This window comes from Seriola dumerili, unplaced genomic scaffold (assembly GCF_002260705.1).
Source record: "Seriola dumerili isolate Sdu_G_001 unplaced genomic scaffold, Sdu_1.0 BDQW01000047.1, whole genome shotgun sequence".
Classification (NCBI taxonomy): Eukaryota; Metazoa; Chordata; class Actinopteri; order Carangiformes; family Carangidae; genus Seriola; species Seriola dumerili.
The window spans coordinates 904336-932285 of record NW_019174302.1 but is presented as its reverse complement, the minus strand read 5'-3'; the positions used below and the strand labels follow the sequence as shown (position 1 = coordinate 932285).

The 27950-nt window shown below is 42.1% G+C and overlaps 1 protein-coding gene across 1 annotated transcript; it reads right to left on the bottom strand.

Moving 5' to 3' along the window:
- Positions 1-10784: 10784 nt before the first annotated feature.
- ptpn11 (protein tyrosine phosphatase, non-receptor type 11) lies at positions 10785-26911 on the bottom strand. Its single transcript, XM_022739811.1, has 16 exons — positions 26653-26911; positions 24221-24343; positions 21398-21592; positions 20074-20266; positions 18769-18888; positions 18563-18676; positions 17161-17257; positions 16931-17028; positions 16504-16662; positions 15576-15707; positions 15251-15405; positions 15076-15143; positions 14396-14547; positions 14174-14292; positions 13919-14024; positions 10785-12712 (listed from the first exon to the last, which is right to left on the bottom strand). Exons 1-15 carry the CDS (start codon positions 26664-26666, stop codon positions 13955-13957), a joined length of 1809 nt encoding a protein of 602 aa, XP_022595532.1. The 5' UTR covers positions 26667-26911; the 3' UTR covers positions 10785-12712; positions 13919-13954.
- Positions 26912-27950: the final 1039 nt, after the last annotated feature.

The window sequence follows — 27950 nt, the reverse complement described above, 5'->3', positions numbered from 1 at the left end:
ACCAATCCTGTCACCTTGTGGGGACAGGGGGCGGGGCTAAATAAACCTGAAACCATGTCAGTACAGATAGAGAAAGTTAGCATTAGCACAACTGCTAACACTGTGTCAGCCACTGCTAGCTACAAGCTAACAAACAACATAAAGAAATAAAAGATGCTAACTGCGCTAACCGTTCTGACCCGTCTGCTAGTCTCTGGTTCTGGTCTCGACAGACTCCTCCTGTGAGTCTGGGTCTGACTGAGGCTCGAACATGAGGCTGATGTTTCCTCCTCTAACCGTCTTCACACTCTCTGCTCTCTCACCTGTCCACCTGGAGCAAGCAGGTGCTGGTGGGCGGGGCTCAAGGCCTGATCCAGATTTCTCAAAGAGGAAGTGAGAGGAGACGAGCTTCAGACTCGGTTTTTGATTCATTGTTTTTCACCTTTTATGTGGGAAAACAACGTTAAACAAAATGTTAATCACAGCAGAGGATTTTTACGTAGATTAAAACGTGTCTGGAGGAAACTGAAGGTGAAGAATCATCCAGTATAAACATCATTTTAAACAGCAATACATTTTCAGTCGCAGCAGGCAGCTGTTTTCAGAGAAACATCTGTAAAAAACAAAACAAAAAACAAAAAAAACCCCACTGTCCACTGCAGCAAACAGCAGCCAGACTCAGTCAGAGAGCAGCTGCCGAACATGTTGGATCAATTACAGTGAGATATTTCCCTCAGGAGTCGGTGGAGACCAAAAGCAGAGCTGAAAAGAGACGGAGCCCTGGACTCGTGTCGCTCTGTAGCTGCTGGACGTGGAAACAAGCAACTGTTTCTCTGTTCCCGCTGCCTCCGAGCAGCCGCAAAAATCAAATCTGTAATTGCAGGATTAAACAGATAATGGTTAATCGACCTCTTCCTGACATCATCACTAAGCTGTTTTTGCCACTAAAAGCAGCTTTCATTCAAGACAATTAAGTGTTTAATGCCAACACAGTAAAACGCACGGACAAACCACAGTAGGAAGGATTTCCCCTGAGATCAGCAGTCAGGGGCTGTTGAGTCGGCGTGAACTGTTTCCACTCAATCACATTAGCCACATCAGTCAGCACCTGAGAGCTCAGCAGTCTGTATAATATATATAATGTATATGTAATCCACCGCCACCCACATCACGCCAGCCGCAGTCGATACGGCTGACTGGGGGTCAAAAGGGGTCATTCAGCGGAGATTACAGGGAGCATGGGAAAGAAGAGGGGGCTCGATAAAACCCGACTTTGTCCGGGGAAGATAGACCAAATAAAAAAAGTGAGTATTGCAAATCGATTTCACACACACACACACACAAACACACACACACACACACACACACACTGACCAAGTGCATGCTTCCTTTCTTCCTCTCCCTCCCTCATCCCTTCCCTCTCAGCTTTAGCTTCACTCCACGTCCTGAGGGTTTCTGACCAGAGACTGAAACGGGGGGATGAAGGAGACGACAGAACGCCTCCTCATCTCTGCTGCACACACTCTTCACACCGGACAGCTCTTTTATTTTACGGGGAATCGTTGGACTTTCTCGCTGTGAGGAAATATGAAGCTCCAGCTCAAAGGCGGTTAGCTTAGCTTAGCATAAAGACTGGGAACAGGGGGAAACTGCTAGCCTGGATCTGTTCAAAGGTTAAAAAACCTACAAGCCCCTCTGAAGCTCAACACATTATATCTTGTTCTGTTTTTTGTTGTTGTTGGTTTTTAAACCGCACAAGCTGCTGGATTATTTATCACAGTGGTCGTTCTACACAGGAAGTTGCATTTTTCAACTGTCCACCTCCTGCAGGACCGATGGAACGATCCGTCTGCACAACGTCAGGACGTTTTGTTAGATCTTTACGCACATGAATGCAACACAAAGTGTGTTTTTACACTTCAAGTTTTCTCTTCTTTTCCCGGGTGACACTGCGTCCGTGCACACCCTGTGTCGGCACAGATGGAAGACTGAAGCTGCGGCGGATCCACTCCCTCATAAGTGCTTGATGTTAACAGGCCCCTGGTGATGGGCTCATTCATTAGCATACATTACAGTTAACAAGCCTGTGGATGTGGAGGAGGATAAAACGGTTAACGTTCAGCCGACTAAGCTTTTCATACCAGAGCTCGACTGATGTAAATCTGCGTGACTTGATCTTATCACAGATAAATGTCAGTGTCGGCGTCGACTGTTTGTTGGAGGATGAAAAACAAAAAATTTCAGTAAAGATATGACGTCATTTAGAAGCAGCGTTATATAGTTATATAGTCCGTCCACCAGAGAGCACTGACAAGTAAATTCATAAGTCTGAATTTAACAGATTCTTCACTCGATGGCTCATAGTGGTAACAACATGAGTAATCAATAAGAACGGCAGTAACAGACGTATGATATATGATTTGAATGTTTACATATGTTCACATGTTTTTAAAATACTAAACTCCAGATATTTATGTCTGAATCAGTAAGTCAGACTCTATTTAATAATAAGTTAAACTCAATATTACACCTTTGTTTTTAAGATGAACTGAAATCTCTCTTTCAAAAAAAGGTAAATTCACAATGTAACTCTTGTGACATCATCATGCAATTTTAATAAATTAAACAAAACAAACGAAAACACAACTACTGATAATAAATTAGATTTTTCATGATTTTTTGTTGTTAAAAAAGTCAAATAATTAATAGAAATTATTATTATTATTTAAAGGAGGAAATAAAAAGGTCTAAAAGGGTAAATACAGGAAATGCTCCTTTAACTTTAGCAGGTCGTTAGATTAGTATTATTGCTGATTGGACACGTTTTTACTGAACCACAGATTAATTTAAATTAGCAGGTTTTATCTGCTGCTGTGAACCTGGAATAAAAAAAAAAATTTAAACGTAAAAAAAAAAAAGCACCAAAAAATGTAATTTTTCATCGTAAAAACAGAAAATGTTTGAGTTTCAGCAGCTCGAATAAATAAAAACAGAGGTGTTGTCTTACCTGAGCGTTCACACAGACGAGCTGTCGGTCTTTCTCTCTGAGAGCTGCTTCACTGTTTCAACCAGCGGCTCCGACTCAGCATCCAGCATCCTCTCCGGTCCTCTCCTCCTCACTGTCAGCCTCCTCAGCACACACACTGTAGTAAAACCCTCGCTCCGCCCCCCCCCCTCCTCCCCCCTCCTCCCCCCTCCTCCCTCTCTTTCACTAAATCCTTCAACTCTCATCTCATCAGGGAAAGAAAAGATGGTGATGCCACAGTTTTAACTACAGTACCATTCACTCTGCTACTACGATTTTCCAGTGGTGGAAAGTAACTAAATACATTTACTCAATTACTCTACTTCAGTGCAGTTTTTAGATTCTTTACTTGAGTATTTTTTATTTTACACAACTTTAAACCTCTATGTCCTGCTCATTTCAGAGGGAAATATTCTACTTCTTGCACATCTTTACTTCCCAGATTAAGATATGACATTATTACTAGTTTATAAAGATCATTTCTAAGAGACAGAGTTGCTAGTTGAGACGTTTCCAGTTCATTTCATCAACTGTTTGATGCACAAAAGATTAAAAATATAACGTTTCAACAACGAAAGCAAATCTTAAGAAAATCCCAAAACACGAACATGAACGTGTGAATCAGAACTTTGTTTTTTCTTCTTCCTTCTCATTTATCCATCAATCATCTCACGACCCCTCAGATGGATCTGGTGACCCCCCCCCCCCAGCAGCTCCACCTGAAACAGCTGCAACAGTAAAATGCTGCTGAAGCATCGATGACTCAGGATCTAATAATGTCAGATATAATAATACATCATCACGAGAGACGTTCTTTCTGCGGAGTGAGTACTTTTACTTTTAACACTTGAAGTATATTTTGCTGATAATACTAAATTTACTTTGACTTAAGTGAGATTATGAACAGGTCTTACTGGATTATTTTTACATTGTTTTATTGGTTCTTTCGCTTAAATAAAGGACCTGAAATCTTCTACAATCAACCAATTAACAAATTAAATTTCCTGTGCTGTGTGTTTGATGGATTAACCCCCCCCCCAGTCCATTTCACTGGACCGTCCCGACTGTACACGTGTGCTGTAAACCGGCTGGGCTTCACGCACCATATGGGAATGCTTTCTAATAGATCTATTTTTGGTCCTTTATTTTCCCTCAAGCAAAACAGCTGCACTTATTATGTGCAATACAATACAAATCCAATAGGCCCGCTGCACTGTGCAATTACAGACCATAATGATTATGTAATTCTATTATTCAGTCAACATAGACGTGACTTAACCTGAAGCCATTTTCACCAACAGTCAGTGGAGCAACAAAAACACTGTCACTGTCACACGTGTGGGACGTTACACCGACATGACAAACGCATCTTCACGTCACCGACATCGGCCTCGGCCTCTGAGGAGCCACTTTGATTTATTGGGTTGTGGTCAGTGTGTCCCAGGGGAACAGCCCCCCCCCCCCCCCAAAGGCTCGACTAAAATTAAACAACCGCCAGTCATCCAGGCTGTGCAGCGGTGGTCGGCCTGTTGTTGCCCTCTTGTGGCTCCTTCATTGTAATGTTAATATCTTTACACTAACTTGCCCCACCCCACAGGACCGACTCACCCCAGCCCCCCAGCCTGTGCCTGCTGTGTAATTACGCTACATTGCACACTTAATTGGCCAAACATTTCGCCAGGCGGGAGAGATTTGCACGAAATTGAATGTTAAGTCAAGCTTGAAGAAAGTGCCAAAACAAGCTGAAGATGAGAAGAACGTGTCAGTTCATGCAACAGGACGGACGGTTGAGTTTGTTCTTCATTAATAAAAAAGAAAGAAAAGTTTAAAAATCTCAGGCTTCCTCAGTCTGAAAGTTGGATTTAATGACAGGTGAAATGTTAAATTGAGCCTCAGGCCCAATAAACAGGAAGTGATGCGAGATGACAAAATAAAGTGCAGGAAAATAAAATAGAGCTCTGTTATTTAACAAGAGCTTTTATGTTTTACTCTCTTTTCTGGGTGAGGAAACAAAAGACACTTTCTTTTTTATTCTGTAATATTTTTAAAAATGAATCTGAAAAATAAAAAAAGAACCAAAAACACAAACAAGAGCTTTTAAGACGCTTGAAATTTTATACTGCAAATTTCAGTTTTGCAAAACCCAAGTTCTTCACACAGGAAAACTAATAAAGATCTACCCATTACAAAATAACAGCGATGCTAGAAGTAAGTAAAAATAACAACATTTACATTAGAAAAAGAAAAAGTCCTGCATTCAAGTAAAAATGCAGAAATATTAGCATCAAAATATACTTAAAGTACCAAAAGTAAAAGTACTCATTGTACATTGTACTTGGGCCACTTCAGAAAATCACATATTATATGACTGGATTTTAAATTACTGAAGTATTGTCATGAAATGTAAGAATCACTTTAATGTTGCAGCTGGTAAAGGTGAAGCTGATTTGTGTAAACTGCTGGGTAACTTCATGTACAACCTTAATCTATCAGTTGATTTATATTTTGTATTAAAAATAAGAATCTTTAGAGTAAATGAAATAAAAAAAAGTTAAATATTATTGTGGCGTAAAGACAAAATGTGAAGTTATTTGCAGCGTAACACTCACAGCAGCGAAACAATCAAATGTCGTTAAAATAATCAGGACGAAGAAGAGCTCTTTAAGACACATGAGGACACACACACACACACACACACACACACACACACACAGCAATCCTGTTTTATGACATTGTGTGTGCGCTCATGTTTCCCCACATGACTTCCTGTTGGATTTATGGATGAGTGCGACCTGTCAGCACAGCACAAAGACCCACTTTAGGTTTTAGGAGGTTTGATGTTTTCACCACAAATGAACCAGTTTGTTACTTGAGTTTCAACCATTAAGCTCGAGGTGGTTCGTGTCCGACTCTTTCCTCACATATTTACATAATTAAACGCCGTTATGCAAACACATCACACTTATATAAGCCAGGGAGGAGACCTGCAGATCGGCTAAGGAGCGGCTCAGAGACTGTCTGTCTGTATTAGCTCCAGGATGCTACGGCGCGCAGTGCGAAGAGGCCGAGCTCTGATGGCCGCATGATGTGATGGAATCAGATCTGCAAATGATGCAGAAGTGATGCTTTTCTTTAGTGGTTAGAGGAGAGGAGGGCCAAAGGGCTGCCCGTGAGTTAGTGATCCCAAACACTGCTCAGCGGACAACAGTAACAAGATGAGCAGAGCGGGCGTGCAGCTTAAGCTTAACTAATGTCTTAACAACAGGAAATGCCGGGAAGACCTCAGGCTTCGTAAATCTTCCTCATCTTAGAAGTGGCCACGGGAGAATTCATTTGCTCTGCTTTCAAAGAACAAAGAAGGATTTTCACTGTCCCGTAACAAGACCAAGGGACGGGGTGTTCTGGATCGGAAGTAGAGTTTCTAAATGTTCTGAGCGACCACAAGTGAAGGTGGAGGGAAAAGCAGGCCGTCATGAATATGAGCGTAACGGCCCACCAGTGTTGCACCTGGTCGAAATTACAAATATCTGGACAAACGTTGGTTCAGAGATGGAAGTAGAGTGAGCTGCTCCACCGTCGCCATCTTGGCAGTGTCTGACTCCGCCTCCTAACTCCCAGCTAATCCAAAAATGGTCAAAGAGGTGGAGCGTGTGTGGAGCTGAGACTTCAGTGCATGCCGGTTTCTGGCAAGCGTACACTCACCCACCTGTCACTCAAAGAGGCCACGCCCCCTTAATTCTCCATAACTTTAGTCCTTAAATCAAATGTGAACAGGTGAGTTATATTAACAGGTGTCATGAAGGAGGAAATTAGCTCTAGAGACCAAAACAGTTTTTGTACCAGGCTGTAAACATGTTTATTTCTGCTGTAAAGTTGGACATTTTAACATGGGAGTCTATGGGGACTGACTCACTGTTGGAGCCAGACTCTAGTGGTCGTTAGAGGAACTGCAGCTTTAAGGTGCCAACCCATCATGAAGATGTTGAGATATTTCACTGAATATGTGAAAACTCAGGGGACCTCCAAAGTTGTTAAAATTGATCCAATGTGTACCTTCAACATCTGCAAAAAATCTCATGACAATCCATCAGATATTTGTTGAGATGTTTCAGTCTGGAACAAAGTGTTCGACTGACCAACAAACACTCAGTTTGCTCAGTTTCCAGCTTCGTGACAGAAAAGAAAACCACAAAAATATTTTTTTACAATAGTTCATTTAGCTTTAAGATTTTCCTATCCATACAGAGACATACAGGATTATTCAGATTATTAGAAAAATTCACAACCTCCAAATTTGGAGATGCGTAGTTTTTATGGAGATATTTTGGAGGAAAGAAAAGACATAAAAGACTCGTGTGACAATAAAACAGAGCAGGGGAAAGACAGGGAAGCTCTGCAAATGACGGCTAAATGCCAAATTCATTACCACGCATGCTGAGAGCTTAAGGTCAATGACGTGTAGATATTGTGTGTGTGTCTGTGTGTGTGTGTGTGTGTGTGTCTGCCTGCCTGCCCTGCATGCATACATACACATGTCTCTGTTGAATAATGTCATTAATAACCCTGGGTATGAAATCCTTCAGAGGAATCGTCCAGGTGCTGCTTGTTTGCTCTATATACCCGAATGCCTGGAAGTGTGTGTGTGTGTGTGTGTGTGTGTCATAACCCTTCCACACGTATCCCTGGTGGGTGGCAGGAAACGACCCTAGTGGTGCAGCTCAGTCTCGTGTCTCGTCCGTCTCCAGCTGACGTCGCCCTGAAAGAGACGGAAAGAGAAAGAGAGGAGAAAGATATTTTATATTTAATTTCAGTGGAAAATCTCACATTTAAACACGACACAAACCTTCATGATGCGACACACCAACATGGCTGGATTAACCTCCCACAGGTTTCTCGCCTCACACGTGATAAAAACTGTTACCTACCTTAATCCTCCGTCACATGACTGATCTCCCTCCTTCACCGCCTCCAGGCCAGAAACAAAAACTGAGCACATTTCCCATTAAGTGTAGATCACCAGAAACCATAACAAGTTACGGATTAACCGCATTATAAACATGACAGAAAACGATACCGCACTCAACCAAATAACGGACGTGTGTCTGGACCTGGTGGGAAACATCTGGGTCATTGTGACCTCAGCAAAAACTTGAACACACTCCTCCTACTGCAGAGAGAATAGAAATGTCACATTAATAAATATAAGAAATTGTTGTTTATTGTTGTGGATTTGTTCAGTCCAGAGTCTTGTTCCTCAGGTCTCTCTTGTTCTCCATCTTCTGGCCAAATGTCATTATCCTCATTAAGCACTGAGCCCATGTCAGCTTCATTGTACCTTGTCCTACGAGGCAAACGGGATTAGTTTAAACTAATACTGATCCTTATTCAGTTCTTAAAGGTCTCCAGATGAGATTTAATGGAATTCTAACAAAAAGCCACACAATCAAATTAGTCAACCACAAAGAAAAGAAAAAGGGAGGACCACAGTTAATTCTACTTTGTGTATAGATCCCGTAAAAGCTTTTCTCTTACCTTGTTAAAGGCTCATTTCACCCAAATTACAAAACCACATTTTCACAAAAACCTCAAGTGGTATTTGGCATCCAGGAACATTTTGAGTTATCTGAAGTTCTTACTCAGACATTTTCCACACAAAGTTCAGGATTTAAAACAGAGTAACTCATCCTCTTTTACATAATGTCACATTTTACACAATGTGACTTACAGTTTTTGAATTGTGGCCTTTAAAGCAACAGGAGAGCCGTCTGACTGTCTAAACACTTCAACTGCTTTCACCTAGTACTCATCAACTGACTCACACTGATATTTATTTATTCTTCAACTAACAGTTCAACTGCTTTCAGATCTCACATTTCAGCTGACACTTCAACTGTCGGTGCTTATTAACCAACATCTGAAACACACTTCAATTGTTTCCAGTGATTTCTGTTCAGCTGACATTTCAACTGCTTTCATCTCTTATCTGACATTTCAACTGCTTTCATCTCTTACTCAACAGACATTTCACCTGCTTTCATCTTTTCCCCTTCAAGCATTTACACTTTTACACTGTCATTGCTTGAACTTTTTCAGCACGTCTGTTCATTTCAGCTCTATTTTGACCGCTACTTCAACTTCCTTCAGTATTTCAACTACTTCTAATGTTTCATCTACAATTTACATGCAACATTCCTCTAGAAAATTCAGCATTTAATGTGACACATCGGATTATTTCAACTGAAGTGACTGAACTTGTGACGCTTTCTTAGAGTCACGACAAAGAGACACCAACTTAATGAGGCATGAGCTAGCCATTTATTGTTATTGAGGAAGTTAACATGGTTAACTGCATTGAAAGTCATACAATAAACCTCTTAAGCTTTGTGAGAGGTCCCTCCCTGTGTCACAGAGAGAAAGCTGTAGGAATATACATACAGTATATCTTATTGGCAAGTAGATATGTTTTTAGTAAGTACATTCTCCTCTACCTGGTACTCATGTACAATATACATGTTAAAAAATATAGTTTGTTTGCATTGCGATCACCGTTTTTTCCTTTTTTGTTCAGGATGTTCAGGATGAAAGAATTCACATTTAAGTGTTACAGGTTCTTGAATGGCGGTGGAAACTAAAGAGCACTGTTTTGTCTTTTTAATACCTATCACATACACATAGGCATATGCATAGAAGGCACGTCTATGCATCTAAATTGCTTACATGATAAATGGAAAGCAGTTTTATCATCTGCGAAAAAAACAAAAACAAAAAAACAAAAAAACAAAAACAAGAAAGAATTCAAGAACTTATGGCTGATCTGCAGCCACACTCTCACAGCACATACACGCATCCCTGCACACGCACACACACACACACGCGCACACGCACACACCACAGGACGCAAAACACCACAAACAAGCACTCCACTAAACATTAGACAAGTACAAACTCATCCGCTCCGACGATAAAACTGCATACAGTACACCACACTACAAAAGATCTCGTAACTCAGTCAGTGGATGGTGTTCACCCGGGAGAGACGCTTCAAAGAACACTTGCTGTGAAGCAGCAGCCGAGTGTTAGCAGAGTCCTCTGGTGGGAGGAGGAAGCTGCCCCCCCCCCCCGAAAAACACTGATTTCATGATTTTTTTAAAACACAAAGAACCTGTTCAATCCTGGATCAGTGGTGGCTGAGAACTGTCCCTCAAGGCAAAAGAGAAGAGCCGCTTCTTCCTCTTTTTTGTTTTTCCTCAATCAAGAGATTCCGAGTCAGCACTGTTACAGTAAGTTCAATCACGAGACTGCAGTTTCTCAAGGCGAGTGACGGTAAGCAAAAATGTGCAGAAGCTGGGAAGGCTTGACAAATGAAAATACTGTAGGCCACGTGTTTGAAATGAGTTAGTGAGTGAGTGAGTGAGTGAGTGAGTGAGTGAGTGAGTGAGTTTTCACCAGAGTAGAAAATATTTAACTTCCCTCAATACTGCAGCTGATTGAGAAGATAAAGTCCAAAGAACAGTTTGACATCTTGGAAAATACACCTTTGTGTTTTCTTGCACGGAGTTAGAGGTGACACAAGATACCACTCTCATATTTGTACACTACATATGAAGCTAGTGCTAGCGGGTGATTAGCTTAGCTTAGCTTAGCAGGAGGAAACAGCTAGCCTAGCTCAATCACCTTTTGGACAACTTGTCATTTTTACATTTTTTTATGGATCAAACAAAACAAGATGTGTTGGAGTAATTACTGACTTTAGAGGTGCTGGTAGGTGGATTTTATCTTTCTTTTGGACAAAATCAGGCCAGGTGTTTCCACCTGTTTATCTTTGTGCTTCTTTATGCTAAGCTAAGCTAATCTGCCATTGGATGTAGCTTCATGATTCGCATACAGACTTGAGAGTGGCATCACCGTTTAGCACCACCTCGAAAGCTCAACAATTAACACATTATATCTCGTTTGTTTACTCCGTCGTGCTGTGCCCTTTGGACAGAACCAGGCTAGCCGTTTACCCCTTTATTTTTTAGTGTTTACGCTAAGCTAATCAGCTGGTGGCTTGCTAGCTGGCTTCATATTTAGCGTGCAGACGTGAGAGTGGTGTCTATCTTCTCATCTGACTCTGTGCAAGAAATTAGATGAGTGATGTTCCGTTAAATGTTTGACTATTCCTTTAAAGTTTGATTAACATCAACAGAAAACAAGAAAATACTCTCCTATTGAAACCTGTATACTTGTGTGTGCATGTGTTTTAACTACTGAATCCAGCTGACTATCACAGGCCCAACAATCTACAACCACGACACTGACTATCTACACTGCCAAAGCTGAGAGATGTGTGATTGCTTTTTTAAAACAGTGACTCTTAAACTTAAGTACATGTGGTGCTCAAAATAGGCAATGGTACACAAAAAGGCATTTGTCTTTAAAAAGAACAATAAAGAATGAAAAAAAGTAATACGCACTTTTTAAAAAAAACAAAAACAAAACAAAAAAAAACTTAAAAAACAAAGTTTTTTTTATGGTTTTTGGCAGCCGGGCGTCTGTGGCGATGCCTGCAACTAAGAGACACAACTCCCCTGAAATCTTAATACGTCGTCACACTGACTTTGACACAGAAGTGCAGGCATGAAGGGGGGCAAAAAGAAATCACAACACGTGCCCCCCTCCCCCCCTGAAACTCCTGTGCTAACCCCAGATTAGAGTATTTATAAATCCACCAGGTGAATCAAGGCTTGACTGTAACTGTTATGCTGCTAAATAAAAGTGCAGCATTAAGGACATTCGGCTTGAGCTCAGGAATGGTTAACTAACAGACACTGTGTATCCCAACAAAAAGCATATTGAACCCCATGTGAACTAGAAAATAATAATAATAAAAATTAAAAGTTAATTCACACTCTGAACTGCCTGAATTTACATTTCTCTTCAAGGCGGTTCTGGCACAAAACAAAACAAAACAAAAAAAGGAATTAATGCTTAGAAGTCAGTGGATTATGATTCAACAGATCAACTGTAAGTGTGATATTACACTACAACTCCAATACTTCTTCATTAAGAGATATTACTCCATACAACACAGTGAAAACTAGACAGTAATCACTGGAGATTTTGCACCACTTTTGTCCAAACATAAGGTCTCGTCTCCCGCTGCTTTAAAGGCTTTTCAGGGCCGAATGGAGACTTTTAATTGGCTGAGAGACGTGGATAAAATAATTTGTGGTTTTGGCACAGGCCTCGTTCAGGAAACTCCTCACTTCCGTCTACACAACACAATTTACATAACTTTCCTTTGGTTAATTAAAAAAAAAAAAAAAGAAAAACGTAGAAAAAGGAGAGATGAGCAAAAGGTTAGCTAGGTTTTTCCCTCTGAGGAGAGTGCTCGCTGTTTGCAGCCCTTGTCGCGGCGAGATTTACAAAGGCTAAACCCAAACTGCGGTTTAGTCGGGGGATTTAGGCTTCTCAAAGGCTCTTCTGATGATCACAGTGGTTTAGAATTCAACTACAGGGCAAATGTTCATGTAAGATGAGCGAGAACAGGAGGACCCTGGTGTCTGGTCTCTCTCACGTTTCTGTGTTGTTGTTGTTGTTGTTGTTGTTGTTGTTTTTTGTTTTGTTTTTTTGTTTTTTTTTTTTCCTCTATTGTTCCATGTCAACACGGTCAAGTCTCAGGCGTCAAGGTGTGGCTGGCGAAAAAACCTGTCAGGTATCAAGATCCTGAAGGAGACAGAGACAAAAAAACAAAAATGTGATTTGTATTTATGTAAATTCTCAAATACTTCATTTACCTCACCTGCAGAGAAACCTGCGGCGTTACTGGCTGGTTTCACACACCGGCCTTTATTCCTAATTTTACAGTTTAGACAAAGTGGATTTTCTCTCATCTTCTTCTTTTCTGCTGTTTTAATTTGCTCTTGATATAAACTCAAAATTTCCTCCATATTTAGCTGCTGTCATGAATAAACTGTTGCTGTGTCTCAAATCAGATACTTCAGTCACTACGCTCACACGTAGTACACCGTGCTCTGTAAACAACAGCGTTCTGTTCCCGCAAAATCAATCACTGCTGTTGTGCACTCACCGGGGAAAGACGATCGTATCATGTGACCATGTCGCCCACCTGTCCGGCTGCTTTGCTCACTTTACTGTGAATGAACGTTTTACTTTCCCGTGTCCTTCTTTCTCGGTCGCCATGGTTCTTTAGCTTTCTGCTGAGGAGCCAAGATGGCGACCGTTGAAGGATGAGAAATGCCCATCGTTTGTTTTTTTACCATTTTGAGTGCACCATGTTGTTTTTTTACCTTGATTTATTCAGGGTAGTTTCACTTTCACATAAGGATTTGGATAAGTGCTGTTCTTTCCCTTTTTCCTGCCAGTCTGGGGATCGAACCGGCGGCCTTCCAGGCACAAGCCCGCTTGTCGATGTGAACACACGTACGCTCCCAAAACAACAAGTGTGAGTGTAGAAGTACATGAACTGAGACACAGCAGACATAAATGCAGCATGACGTACGCCTCAGCAGCGCTAACTCCGTCTTTACAACATCGTCAGGCCACACGTTTTTCTTTCTCTCTCTTCATCTAAACACACAACAGGACAGAGGTGACAGGAACCGGGGGGGGGGGGGGACCGGGGAACTGGGGGGGATAGCCCACAAAGTTTTCACTCAAAAATGGATTTTAATACTTGTGATCAATGTGACCTGGTTTCTGATCAAGCTACTGAACTTTCTGCGCAGACATTTCAAAATAAAAGTCATCCGGTGGTTCAAAAGGTGTAATCCCTCTTTTCTCCTGGTAGACCTGAGAGCAGTATTGTTCTTAGTAGCAATAGATTTTTTTGGCCAATGAGCTAAAAACACAAAAACCTATTCTTTTGTACGAGGAGCAGCATGTTGTTGTTGTTGTTGTTGTTGTTGTTACCTGGAACTGATAGAGCACTGGGGTCAAAGGTGAATCTCATCTGAAGCTCTTCTGCTGCTGCATCAGGCCCACGTTCTCATACACTCTAGAGCTGTCCTCCCTCATCCTGGCATCACACACACACACACACACACACACACACACACACACACACCAGTGAGAAACTACTCACAAGGCTTTCAGAAAGTGATTTAATAGCGACCTAGAGAATTGAACAGGTTCCTGCAGCAGCCTTTTACCAGCAGCGTTACTTACTCTGTGCAGGTGGGAGTAGGAATAGGAGTACAAGGAGGCAAAGGGCTCTGCTCCCCTCCAGTCAGGTCAGACATAGAGTACTTAATGTTGGTGTACTCGCGCCCTTTAATCTTACTTTTCTGTAGAGGAGAGGAGGACAGTGGGAGGTTAGAGACAGGAGCAGGAAAAAAAGAAAAGAAAGCTAAACTGTTAAAAAGAAGTGAAGCGTTGTGCGCTGCACACCTGCTCTTCCTCTATGCGTCTCTGCAGCGTCTCTATGTAATGCTGCACAGCCATGTAGATGAATCTGTACTGCGCCTCGGTCTGCACCATCCCAGAGCGCTGAGAACGAACCATCTGGATGGTCTTTGGCACGTCGATGTCACAGTCCACCCCTGCAACATGAACACATGAAACTTCACACTGACACATCCTCAGTGCTGCTAACAGAGCAATGACGTAAACTGTGTGTGTGTTATCATTATAACTCTGTCTGTTAATCAACTAATGACAAAAGAGGCAATAAAAGTGTTACTCAAATCTATTTCTAACATTACAAGATATTGAATGCAGCCTATTTCACGCTGACTTTCCTTTTTAAAGCAAATAAATACCTAAAAGTGTCGTTTTTAAAAAGGATTACTCAATGGTAACTCTTGTTTTTCTGCTTATTGTCTTGTTTTATTTTGTTTGTTTTATGTTTCTGCACGTCCATGTTTTATGCCGGTTTGAATCTCTGTGTTTTCTCTGTGATAATGTGAAACACTGTACAATCAGTGTCCAAAACAAAGAACAGCTGTAGTGGATTGCATAAACCTCTACAGGTGTTTTCTAACGAAGTGTTTGTGCCTCAGTGTAAATAAAGCTGGATTGAATCTCCGTTAGATTCTATCAGAATGAAAGACACAGGCGTGTGGACTCACCTTTTTCTCTGATCACATCTATCAGGATGTCGATCACTATAAACGTTCCCGTCCGCCCGATCCCCGCGCTGCAGAACGGAAGAGAAACCCTTTGATTCAACATGTCCGCTCCTCCAATGGAGTCTGTGACAGAGTGTACTCAAGTGTTTGTGTGTGTGTGTGTGTGTGTGTGTACCTGCAGTGTACCGCTATAGGCCCGGCGTCCAGTATGCTCTCCTGCTTCAGGTTGACTTCCTCTAAGAAGTCGAGTACGCCGCCCGGGTCGGTGGGGACGCCGTGGTCCGGCCAGGCCCTGAAGTGGTACTGCCAAACTGTACGTTCTGTGTTGCCCTGAACACACACACACACACACACACACACACACACACACACACACACACACACACACACATATGTATTATAACACTCATTTGAAAAGATGTTTCCCCTACCTGACTTCAAGCTTCCACTTTGTTTATTTATATCCACACACACACACACACACACACACACACACTTACCTGTCCCACTTTGGACAGTTTGAGCTCTCTTAAGATGTAGTCGTGTGCCGCCGTCTCTCTGACATTGCGAACGCGCATGGCGCCGTACTCCTTCAGAGCCGAGACGTCGGGCCAGTACTTCACACACTTACTCTGCGGAGACACAACAACACTCACTGTCTCACACCTCCACCACACCACCACAGCTGTCTGACGATCACAGCTGGAAATACAAGTCATCGGTCACATGCGACTCTTCTCTGGATTTCTCTGTTCACATTGTTTTTTCTCAGCTAGAAAACATTTTAAAGATCAGACTGTTTCATCTTTCATGAGTGTGATTCATTCATGCCTCCGTGTCTTCACGACTGGACGATTGTAATGTTTTACACTCCTGCCTCGGGTAAGGAGCTGTAGCTCATCTGCAGCGTCCACAAAGAAAACAATCTCTCAGATGAGCCAGCACCTTCTAGATGTTCCAAGAGCTCGACGTGACACAACGCTCAGCATGTGCCCCGAAACTTTGTTGTAGTTTAGCTCTGACTACGAGACGGTCCCGCTCAAATGAAACTTTTTAAAACTGATATCTGTCACTTTGTAAACTAATAATCTAATTTGCTGATTTTGTTGTCGTTTCTATTTCTGTTTTATTTACTATATTGTGCTTTTTTTTTCATGCTTTCAATGTGAAGCACTTTGTAACTTTTGTTTTGAAAAGTTTTATATAAATAAAGCTTTACTTATTTACTTACACACATGCACCAAAACCAAATGTTTTACTGAAGTGAGAATAAATCGTAGCTGCACTGAAAACATCTGGACGCTCAGTTCGTTCACACTGTCGCCTTCAGGGACGACAACTGCACCACAGCAAACTACAACATGTCTTTAAGCTTTGAGGAGTGGACCCGAATTAAATTAAAGCTTAACACTTAATCTTTCCGCTCACCTTCCCCCTCTCCACCTCTTTGGTCGTCATGACGATGACTCGAGAGTTTTCCTGAAACACCATCCTCCAGAAGTCACTGATGGTGTTCTGCAGACAGCCCTGAGTGGCAATGTAGCTCTTCTTCACCTTGGTACTGTTACACTTTGAGTCCAGCTCCGGCTGCGCACACACGCGCGCACACACACACACACACACACACACACACACACAGGCAGACATGACAGTCAGCTGAGTGCCTCGTGTACAACAGAGAAATACAACAAAGAGTCAAAACACGAGCAGAAACTGACAGACCACACATGCTGGTCGACTACAGGATGAAACTGACTGATGCAGTTCTACATCCAACTATCTACACATTAAAAAATGATGTGTGTGTGTGTGTGTGTGTGTGTGTGTGAGTCCCCTGAGGATGAAGTGAGTTTACCATGACAGTGGATACTACCATGATGATATTGGCGTTGATGTAGTCGGAGCCCGGCTCATTTAGGTCCCCATCATTCAGCACCACGCGTGTGTGGTCGACTGCAAACACAGAACAACAACAACAGTCAGTCAGTCAGTCGGTCGGTCGGCTTTCACCATCCCCTCAGGTGATCCGCTGCACCGTCACACTGAGAGGCTGCTGTAAGTGGAGGAGCAGCGAGTGTCTCTCACATGGCAGAATGTTCTTGTATCTGTTCTTGTTTTTGTTCTCGGCTCTCTGGCCCTCTTTACGACTGTAGAGCAGCTTGCACTCCTGTTGCTGCAACGTCTGGACGAGGAGGAGAGAGAGAGAGAGAGAGAGAGAGAGAGAGAGAGGGAGAGAGAGAGAGAGAGAGTCACATTTCAACCAAGACTTCGAACATCTTTAATCACACTGCTGGGTATTTATTCAAGCCCTTTTCAGACACGGAGTACGTTACATAACTGGCCTCATCTATCTGTGAAAGTGATGGCGTTCGGTCGTTCAGATATGTAAATGTTTGTTGTGGCTTTATTCAGACCTGACAGCACATTTACAGAAAGAGTCACAGAGAGAGAGAAAGAGAAAGAGACAGAGGGGTCGTGTCGGAGCTGGAGAAGTCATGACGACGAGGAAGAAAAGTTTTCTCTGCATCACTGAAGGATCTCTCACAGATAAGAACCGGTTGGTAGCACCTGGCCTCTCGTGAACCTGTAGTTCTGCGGTGTGTTGCGTCGAGCCCCTTATTTACACGCGCTGCTCCGAGCGGACGGTTGTTTTCTGACGTTTCCGCCACCACATATTCCCACAGCTCGTCTTTCATTTTTGCCTCCACACCGTGGAGAGTCGTAGTGAACGCGGACAGGAAGAACAGGAAGCAGGTCTGATTCACCATGAACTGCAGCTGAACCCAATCCCCTGGAAATTCTCATCATCATTTTAGTCAAATTTTTTTCTGCACAAATGCAAAAAAGACTAAACAATACCGGATCACTCACGCTGACAACTGATCTTATCGAATAAACACAAACAGAGAGCCCGGACTCTTCTGAAGGCAGCCGAGTGACGCGCATCGACCCATCGACACAACCACTGTGACACTGACGTGGACAGTCTTACAGGATTTTTGGAGGCCGACACTGATCTGGTTATTTGTAGAAATAAAAACAAACTTTTGGAAACAGTGACACTGGTCGTGTTCTGAACTCTGTTACCTGTGAAAATAAACTTTTTGCTCATGTTGTAATGACTGATGTGAATATTCACATGTTTCACTGCTTAATTAAAACAGATTCTGTTTCCTTTGTGCATAAGAGAAGATAATGAAGAGATCGATGTACTGTAGGTGCAGTCTCTGTTTATGCCTGAGCTGCTGTGGCCTTTTATGTTCATCTGATAACATTTAATACAAGCTGAAAATGTTACAGCTTCAACCTCATTGACTTTTACGTAGAAGTGACTCTGGAGCTCAGCGAGATGTGAAACCATCACGTTTATTTAACAAAGCGCACGTCTGAAAAGGGCTTTAGTGATGTTTTTTGTTTTGTGAGAAAAGACACAAACTAAATTTTTGTTTGCTTCATAAAAAGATTAGAACCAGACAGAACCACTCACCTCAAATTCTTCCCAGAAGCCCTGTTTGACCTTGTCTGTGGCTTCCGCAAGTTTGCTCAGCTCCCTAACTCGACTTTCGATCTCTGCCGCGTTAATACGAGTAGTGTTCAGAGGCTGCGGAGGAGAACGAGTCAGGACAGAGATTAGAATCGGAAAACGCCGCCGTCGCTTCCTGCTGGGGGAAAACAGGGGGATGGCGACGTTACCTGTTTTAGCTGAAGCACGGTGCCCAGAGTTTCCACCATGGGGTTCTTTTTGTAGTGCTCTACCAAGTCGGTGAGGGAGTCGAACTTCTCGCCTCCGCCGACGTCGTATTTCAGGTCGTGCTGAATGAGAAGCCACAGCCACATCAGCAACAAGTACAACAGAGCAGTGTCACCATCATGAGACAACCAAGATGTTTACGAGCACAGAAACAATAGGCAGATTGTAATGAGATGATAAACTGCAGTTCACAGCTGATTTGATTAGATTCAGCCACAATCAGGATCTGAAACTTTAAAAATATCAATAAATAAAATAATAATAAAAGTCTTACCAACATAAATCACTCCTTATTTCAAATACTGAATTAGCAATACCACAGGAAATGATGTCACCAAAAGTAAACATGGGCAGTGATACACTTTAGTTTAGGATGGATTTAAATGCAACTGGCTGGATGTTGGTAAACACAGTGTCATTCCTCTGAGTCTGGGCTTTTTAATGGAGCTGTATGGGCGCAGGTCCGTGTGAATTCATTAGAAAAAGTTTTGTGTTAAACCGGGAGGAGCTGGGGCCGAGTGGAAGTAGCATTAGCTGCTAACGCTGGCGTTACTTCCCCTTTGTTTACAGCTCCTCCCTGTAGCCGTCAGGTCTTCTTACATGAGTGATGAGGGTTAAGGGTCAATGTCAGCAGCTCTGTTTTAAAACCACAGGGACAAATGAAAAGCCTGGAACAGCAAAATAATTCTACTGATCTATAAAAATATCTACTGTTCTTTATTATTCGTGTTTCGTTATTATTCGACTTTTTGTCCATGTCGGGCTCCTGTAGGAATGACGGCTCTGTTTTCCCAGTGTTCTGATTGGTCTGTGTTCGGGCTGCTGGCAGGTAAGATGAGATCGTCTGAAGTTAACCTGCTCTGGTGCAGGTTAGCTGCGCATCATAGGTTACCATGGTGATGTAGACCTGTTAAAACTGGGCCAGCTGTGTGATACTGGAGAACCAGATATAATCCTCAAAGATAACCCACTAATCCTGCTTCATGCTACAGGCCCCAGGTTTTCTCAGATCCCCTACCCCGATTACAGAACGCTGCACGCACTCCAGCAATAAAAACATCTGGATCATTGCGGGAGTTACAGCAGCACGTCTTCACATCTGTACCAGTCAGGATCACGCCTTTAACGGAAAGTGTTAAGGTCCGGGCAGTACTGGTACCTGCACGCTTTACGGTAGCACTAACTGCTGTGACAGAGGGGATGTGAGGAGGCAGGGACAGACAGAGGAGATGAGGAGTGTTGTTTACCTTGCAGCAGATCATGACGTGAGTGACTTTGGGTTTGCTGTCACTGCTGTCCGTCTTGTCGTCTCCTGTACGAACCGACAGGACAAAATCCCCCGGATGGCTCTGGCTCTCTCTCACCAGGAAGCTGCCGTTCTTCCCTTTCTCCGTCAGCAGCTTCTCAGCCTCCCGGCCCGACAAGTGTCCGTGGAACCATCTGGCAAAAACACACATACCAGTAAAACAGGTTTCAACCGGACTCTTAAAAAACATCTGCTTCCATTGTTGATGAGGATAAACGTGTAACTTATTTTCTTTAATGGCTTCACTGCTTGTTTACATGAATAAATCAAGGATGTTTATTGTTTGCAAACATGGTTAAACAAGCAACAAACAATAACTTGAAGGATCTATTCCTTGAAACTCAACAGATAAGTGAAACACTAAACATTTTCTCTTGTTTTCATCCTGACATGCCTCAAATACATCTCACCTTCCTGCAACTAAAGTGCAGCTTCACGCACAAAATCCATTTTCTGCAGCATGACAGTAAAAGAGAAAACATGTCCGCCTCCAGGTGTGGTCATCAGATCCCATCACATCACATACACCTTGAATTAAACGTGCACTAAACAAGTCAAACAATCAGCTCACTCATTAAATACGTGGCTTTTGCTCTGTGATGTTAGACCGCTGCTCGTTTTCCCTGAAGCTTCTCTATTTCAGACACAGCGGGACAACACCGCTATAAAACACCGCTGGAAACCCTGATTTCATTTCTGGGAAAATAAAAACGTGGCAGTATATTTGTTTTACTGGCACGTATTTTTCTTAATTAACCAAACAACTGGAGTTGTGAAACTGCACATATTGTATTAAGGGAGAAGACAAAGTGGATGAATGTAATGGGAACACAGTTTGCCACAAGGTCTATAACCACTACAGTCAGCTAGTTCCTCTTTCTCAGGATGGAAAAGTACATTTTCACAGTAATTCCAGTTAATGTGATGAAGTGTAATCAGTTGAGGAACCTAAGTATGTGTATAGATCACAAATACTGGTTACTCCCATTAGGCTGACAGCAGCTCTGTTCAGCAGAGACACAGAGGCTTTCTTGAGACAGGCCTCCTCCATTATTTGCAATCTACAACGCACTCAGTTGCCAGTTTATTGGGTGCCATCTCAACTTAATGCAGTCTAATGCAACGACTCTCTCTGCTGATATATACGGAGGTGTTTCTAATATTGTGTCCACCCCATTTAAATCGGTAATGGTTCATTAAATATAAGAAAAACACATTAAATGTTAGTTATGCTGGTAATCACTCATCGGGTCGTCACCACTCACCTCTCTGAGGTGGGATCAGCACAGTTGAGCGGATACTTGAGCTCAATGACGTCACCGTTTTTCTCCTTCAGTTGCCCATGATGCTCCATGTAATACTGCACCAGCTCTGCAAGAGTGGCAAACTTCTCCCCGCCGTACAGGTCGTAGTAGTCTCCCGTGTTCTGGATCTTAATATGAGTGACGGCTCCATTTCGCCTGCAGAGAAGCACAATCATTTAGAGGAGTGTTACCAGCAGGAGTGAGATCATCATCATCATCATCATCATCATCATCATCATGACGTAAACAGGTCCCAACAGGAAGCTTATGTTCGTCCTAAAGAGTCCTGTTAATGAGTAAAAATCTAACTGTTTTATATTCAAAGTCTCACATACACAGTCAGCGTGGCGTCATTATTACATTAGATTCACCTGTGTTTCAGGTTTATTCAGGGAAATGTGGAAAACATGTTAAACCCCAAATATATACTTAAGATTAATTATTAGTTGATTATTTTCAACTATTCTAATAATGGATTCAAACATTGCCTCGTTCCAGCTTCTCAGCTCAGAGGATTTTCTCCATCTTATGTGACAATAAATGGATGAACAAATGAATAAACTTAATCAATTAAACTGTTTTCTCATCGCAAACTGAACATATTTGGACTGTTGTAATCAGATTCCATCAACAAGGACTCTGAGACAACAGGATTTTTCTGACATGTTATAGAACAACTGATTAATTGAGAAAATAATCAGTAGATTAATCATTAGCTGCAGCTCTACTGAGTGTCTTTGGGTTTTGGATCGATCAACAAGCAACTCCACGAAACTGTGACACTTTTATGACACATCACAGACCAAACAATTAAATGAATGTTCAGCATATTAATCAATAATGAAAATTATTATTAGCTGCATGTTTTGTATCCTCCAACCCTTCTGATGCAGAGCACATGCATGATGATTAAAATGAGCAAAGCGGTGAACAGTTTAACACCACACACACACGCGCCTCCAACAACACAGGCACCCTCCCTGCTATTAAAATAAACTGTGAAAATATTAAGTGGCAGAGCGCCGACACCGAGGCTCAACATTGGCAAATTTTAAAAGGAAACCACCACGTTTTTATGACACAAACCAGATAGACGCCGTACGCTGCGCTGAGTCATTGTAGGTGACCACCATTATTCCGGAAAATAGAAAAAAAAAGGAGAACTTGTGGCAGGTCTGAGGTTCAGTAGCATGTAACCTTGGATGACTTTTGGTTAAGTCTGGCAGAATGTGCACATAAAGAGACAGACGTGCTGGTTTGAACCAGCGGAGACTAGTCTCCCTGTGGAAATGTCCCCGTTTCCACAAGAGGAGCACGACTTGTTTTGTTTCCATAGGAAGTAAATATGGTGCGAGATGAGAGACTGTACGGCTAAAATATGAGACTGTTACAAAAATACCACTGGCTACATCAGCTAAACTGAGTTAATGATACTTCATCTTAAAAATTTATGACTCTACAGGCCCTTAGATAAAACCACTAACTGTTTTTTTTTTTTTTATTAGTAAAAGGTTGGTCGTCCTTCTCTGGATGATGCTGGTTTCCCACCATCATCCAACACAGTTCATGCTGAAGATGGAGCAGCATTTGTTGTGGGGATCTTTTTTTTTTTTTTCAAATAATTATCCCAGCATCATTTAACAGTGAGTATCACATCACATTTAAAGCTGCATTAGGTGATTTTTCTTGCAGGGGAACCAACTGAAAACACAACACTGACACATCATATCATCTGATTAAGCTGTGTGAAGCGTATGAGCAAAAACAGTTGCCTATCACACACCCAGGAGGCACAGAGCAACATTATCTTTCATTTTCAAGTTTTATTCGTTTCCGATTGATAAATGTAAGTCCAATATTTACTCCCCTGTTAGTTCCGGTTTCATCTGAACCAACTTCTAACTGAAATATCTGGCTCTTACGCTGCCAAATGTAAATCATCATCTTTAGTATTATGTAAGCTAGCCGACAGACTGATGTCCTAAAAAGCAAAGTATGCATAATTAACATGTTGCTTAAGGTTTGAATTATAAATAACTGAGATAAAATTCAATTTGTCTGTTCCTCAGGGGTCTACTCCAGACAGCAGGTTTAACAAACTGAGTCTAACCCTGAACTCGGAGCTGACGAGCCCTCAGACGGGAAACTCTGAGTTTTCTGTTCCAGAACAGCTGATCTGAGTTAGTTCAATCAACTCTGAGTATGTTCACTCTGAGCTGAGAGCGTGCATGAGGAATATAAAACACCATCATCAATGGAGCTCCGATTCAATGATTCACCGTGGCAACGGGTAAATAAACAGCAGAGTCTCCATTTGAATCCAGCGCAGGCAGAAAGATGAATGTGTGACATTAATGCACATTTATCTTTAAGAAACAACAGCAGCAGAGGAAGAGTCTCAGCTGGAGAAAAGAGTCAATAAGTTCAAACTATTACATTTTATTCATTGTTGTCCACTAGACACATTATTTAGCAGATTTTTTATTTCCTTGAGCTGGAATCTGCTGTTGGTTAGATTAAATGTTTGACTATATTTATTCAGCCGTGACCTGATGGGGACAAAGAAGAAGATGAAAATATAAACCAAACAGATAAGACAGAAGTTTATCTATAGATCTTGAGTGTAACCTCACAGTGGGACCCAGTAACAGCCTCATGGTTTTGATGATTTTCAGTTGAAAAAGCGTTGAGGTTAAAACTGAGTACATTTTCAGGCATCTAGAATTTTTGACACAGCATTATATTGTGCTGCTTTATGCACTCATGAATGCCACCATCACTTACCGTACTGAGAGGGTGAAGTCTCCTGGATTACTCTTACTGGGTCTGGCTAAAAAGCTCCCATCCACCCCACGAGTCAGCAGGAGGTTTTCAGCCTCCACACCTGTGATGTTGGGGTGAAACCACCTGAGAGAGAGAGAGAGAGAGAGAGACAACGATCAACCTAATTTACTGTATCATGCACTTAATTCACTCTCCACCGTTTCATGTGAGTGTCCACGCTTTCAAAAATCACAAGTATTGTCCATGGCATGTAAAATACTTTTTTCTAACAATCACACCGAAGCAGTGAGTTTTACAGATGCCAAAACTGCACTTGGATCTTAAACGACTTAAACTTTATCGTCCACGCACAGAAAACTGTCTTGTAGCCCAGTAAAGCACAGAACACACACAGACCTACTGTACATGCAGCCATCAATTGTCCATGGCAACAACATGGACGACCAGTTATTGTGATGAATGATGAATGTGTTTGAAATCCCAATTCACTGTTCACTACAGACTTAACTATTGAGCGTGAATGAGGGAGCGCTTTCAGTCTTCTTTTTAACCACCGTCGAGGATTTGTGAACGAACCTCTCAGACCAAATATCAATGCATGCTGTGTTCTGTAAGCACTGTTTGGGATTAAAATACTCCTTTCTCTTTCCCCGTCTTTTTTCCAGGACTGTGTGTCTCTTTGGTTCATGTCTCATGTCTGTGCTTCAGCCAGACATCTGTGATCCAAGTCTTCATCGTCCAGCAGGCTCAGAACTGTCTTCACATCATATGTTGCGTGCGATTAACTGCTTCATCCTCTCTTGGCATCTTGTATCTTCTCCATCTGTGTGAATATTATCCTTGAGTTCTGCCTCTCGTACCAGGCGTTTGATCGGCCCCAAATTCATTCTGCAGCAGGACATCGAGCCCAAACATAAGGAGTCGTGCAACAGACGGTCTGGTCCCCACAGAACCCTGATCTCAACATCATGGAGTCAGTCTGGGATCAAGAGACAGAGGACACTGAGACAGCCTGAATCCACAGAAGAACCGTGGCCGGTTCTCCAAGATGCTTGGAACAAACGAACCTGCCAAGCAACTGAAAAACTGTTTGTAGTACTGAGGAGAAGTGGTGCTGTTTTAAAAGCTGAAGCACAGCAAATGCTGTTTACTGTTGTTTGTGTGAAGTAAATTCATGAACAAAAACTATTTGTGGCATTACTAAAGCGTTCTCACTTTACTTTTAGTTCCTGTCTGTCCTCTTTCCAAGTTTTCATGGTGCAGGGGAGGTTTTGTGGTTAATGTCTTACCAGCTCTTGGCAGAAACTGAAACTCACTCAACATCTTCTCTGTAATACGGAACATCCACTTCAAACACATTTAAACTCTTCCTGAAACCTTTTAACCTTTTACACTCAAATGTATTTTGATCTTCACATAATGATGCATGTGCAGAGGTCGACACTAGAAAACAGTTTTCACGCTCAGCTGCTGAATGTAAAAAGTTTCTCTGTGCTCACCTTAAATCTGTGTTTAAGTCATGCACCTGCAAGCATGACTGATGGTATGTATTGGTCCGTGTGTATATATATAGTAATATATTAGTACTAGTTACAAAACTTTTGAAATGAAAGATATTTGTATATGCATAGATTATGGGTTTTTCAAATAAGGGAGAAGGTGTAAATGCCTTTAAACTTTTTCTAATTGATGATTCACAGCAGAGCATTTTTATGTCTTACAATGACTGAATGGGATCTTTAATATCTAAAAGAAATATGACATGTTTGTGCTTGTATTGTCATTCTGTTTCTTCATGTTCTACTGCTGCTATTTCTATCTACTCTTTCTATATAACCGCTTCTTCGTGTTTGACTGGCCTGGAGGAGGGTTTTCCTCTTCTGTTGCTCTTCCTGAGATTTCCCCAGCAAAAGGTTGTTATTTTCTTTTCCAAATCAAAGCTCTGTGAACAGAGGCTGTCTTTAACTGCTCTGACACCAGTCTGTGATTGTGTGCTATGCAAATAAAACTGATTTTACTCGGGGGTTCAAAGAAGTATTGTCGGGGATTTAAACAGCAGCTCCTGTCACAACAAACCTCCCCTGTGTTTTTTAGACAACAGTTGTGTTCGGTTTTCAATGAGTGTAGCTAGTCTATACTTTTCCTACTACTAACCATGATCTAAGAACGGTTAACTAAAGCAGAACCACAGGTTTGATATCAGACTTAAAGCGTTAACAGTGTTTAGTAAACATCTTCAGACTGGGCTCTAAGTTGCCGGTGTGTGCTAAATGAAGCAGTGTTTAGCTAGCTGCTCCTCTGCCATCACTTTTCTTTCCAGAAACGTCGACACACTCAGACCCTGTTCGCCGACAGTCAAACATCCAAACAGCTGAGTTTAGTTAAAGCTAGCTCGGCTAACATTTCCAGCAGACATTGTTTTCCAGACTTACCTCCGAGATGTCATTTTTTTCGTTCCTCACTTCCTCGCTGGCAGTTAGCGGTAGCTTCAACTAGCTGGCTAACGTTTCCGACCGTTTCTGCTTCGATCACAGGCTAAAGTGCTTCATCGGTTCACCCCCGGTCAAAACGGGCACCGAAATCCGGGCATCCACACACAATTTTAACGGCGGGCGTTTACAAAAAATAAAAAAAAAGTCTTTAGGCCTCGGCCCCGGAGACTTCACAGCAACTCGATTACTGGACGTCTTCTTCTTCTTCTTCTTTTTCTTCTTCGTTCCAATGGCCAATTGCAACCAAACGGATCATTACCGCCACCTAGTGCTCAGTCCTTAGAATTACAGAACGTCACCGAACATGCGACAAGGTAGAGGGAGCGCGGATATCTTCACCTTGCGCGGCCTCTCTTCGCTGTCGCTTCGCCCTCAGTTGAAGCCACAGAGCTCGACCCCATCCTCCGGCATGCAGCGTGACATAAATTAAACAGCCCTGTCGCGTTTCTATTCGCGCATGCTCATTAAAGGCTTACCGGGGGAACAAGCGGTAAGTGGCGCGGAGCGTCACCGCAGGGTTCGCCAAGATTCCGCAACGGGACGCCGTGCTTGCGTCAAACACAAACTTTGCAGCTACACTGCTTAAATAGAACATTTTATCAATCAGTCTGTTTTCTATTCTCCGGGAGCGTTTTGATGGAGTTATATTTTAACCCTTGAGTTTGGTTTCTATTGCCTTTATTGTCCCTTATTGAGACTCTAACAGACCCCAATGTGTAAAAAATAATACTGCTAATTGAAAAATAAATCAACTGTTCTCTCAGATATTCTTTTATTTTACTTTTCTTCTGTTCTTATTAAAACCAAATATGTAGAAAAGTACTGAAGTGGTAACCATTGACTTTGACAAAATGGCCTTGCACATTTAATGGATGTGACAACAAACTGAAATGACCATAAAGCAATGTTAATACACCAAACAAGAAATATTCAATACATATTCCTTTTGCCAGTGTGTTGTGTTAGTGACATTACTGATTTTGTTTGTTCATGACTGAACTGTTACAAAACTCCACTAATCGGAATCAAAACATCTCACTATCTAACCATGTTTTCATGTTTTTGTTTTTATGTGTTGTTCATAAAAGATTCCAACCAAAACGAATGCACTTGTTCAGCCTTCTTCTCCTTATCTCTAACTCACTCAAATGACAGCCACCACAGCTGATGCCAGAGTTGCCAGGTTAGCTGTCACAGTGTCTGAGGATGTCATGTGAACAGACATTTCTGACATGTAC

Bases quoted from the DNA above. Each gene is read 5' to 3' on its own strand.
- ptpn11 (XM_022739811.1), bottom strand. The intron at 16,663-16,930 runs GTAAACTCACTT...GTGTGTGCGCAG, and splicing joins TGGTAGTATCCACTGTCATG to CCGGAGCTGGACTCAAAGTG. The intron at 15,406-15,575 runs GTAAGTGTGTGT...GTGTGTGTTCAG, and splicing joins AACTGTCCAAAGTGGGACAG to GGCAACACAGAACGTACAGT.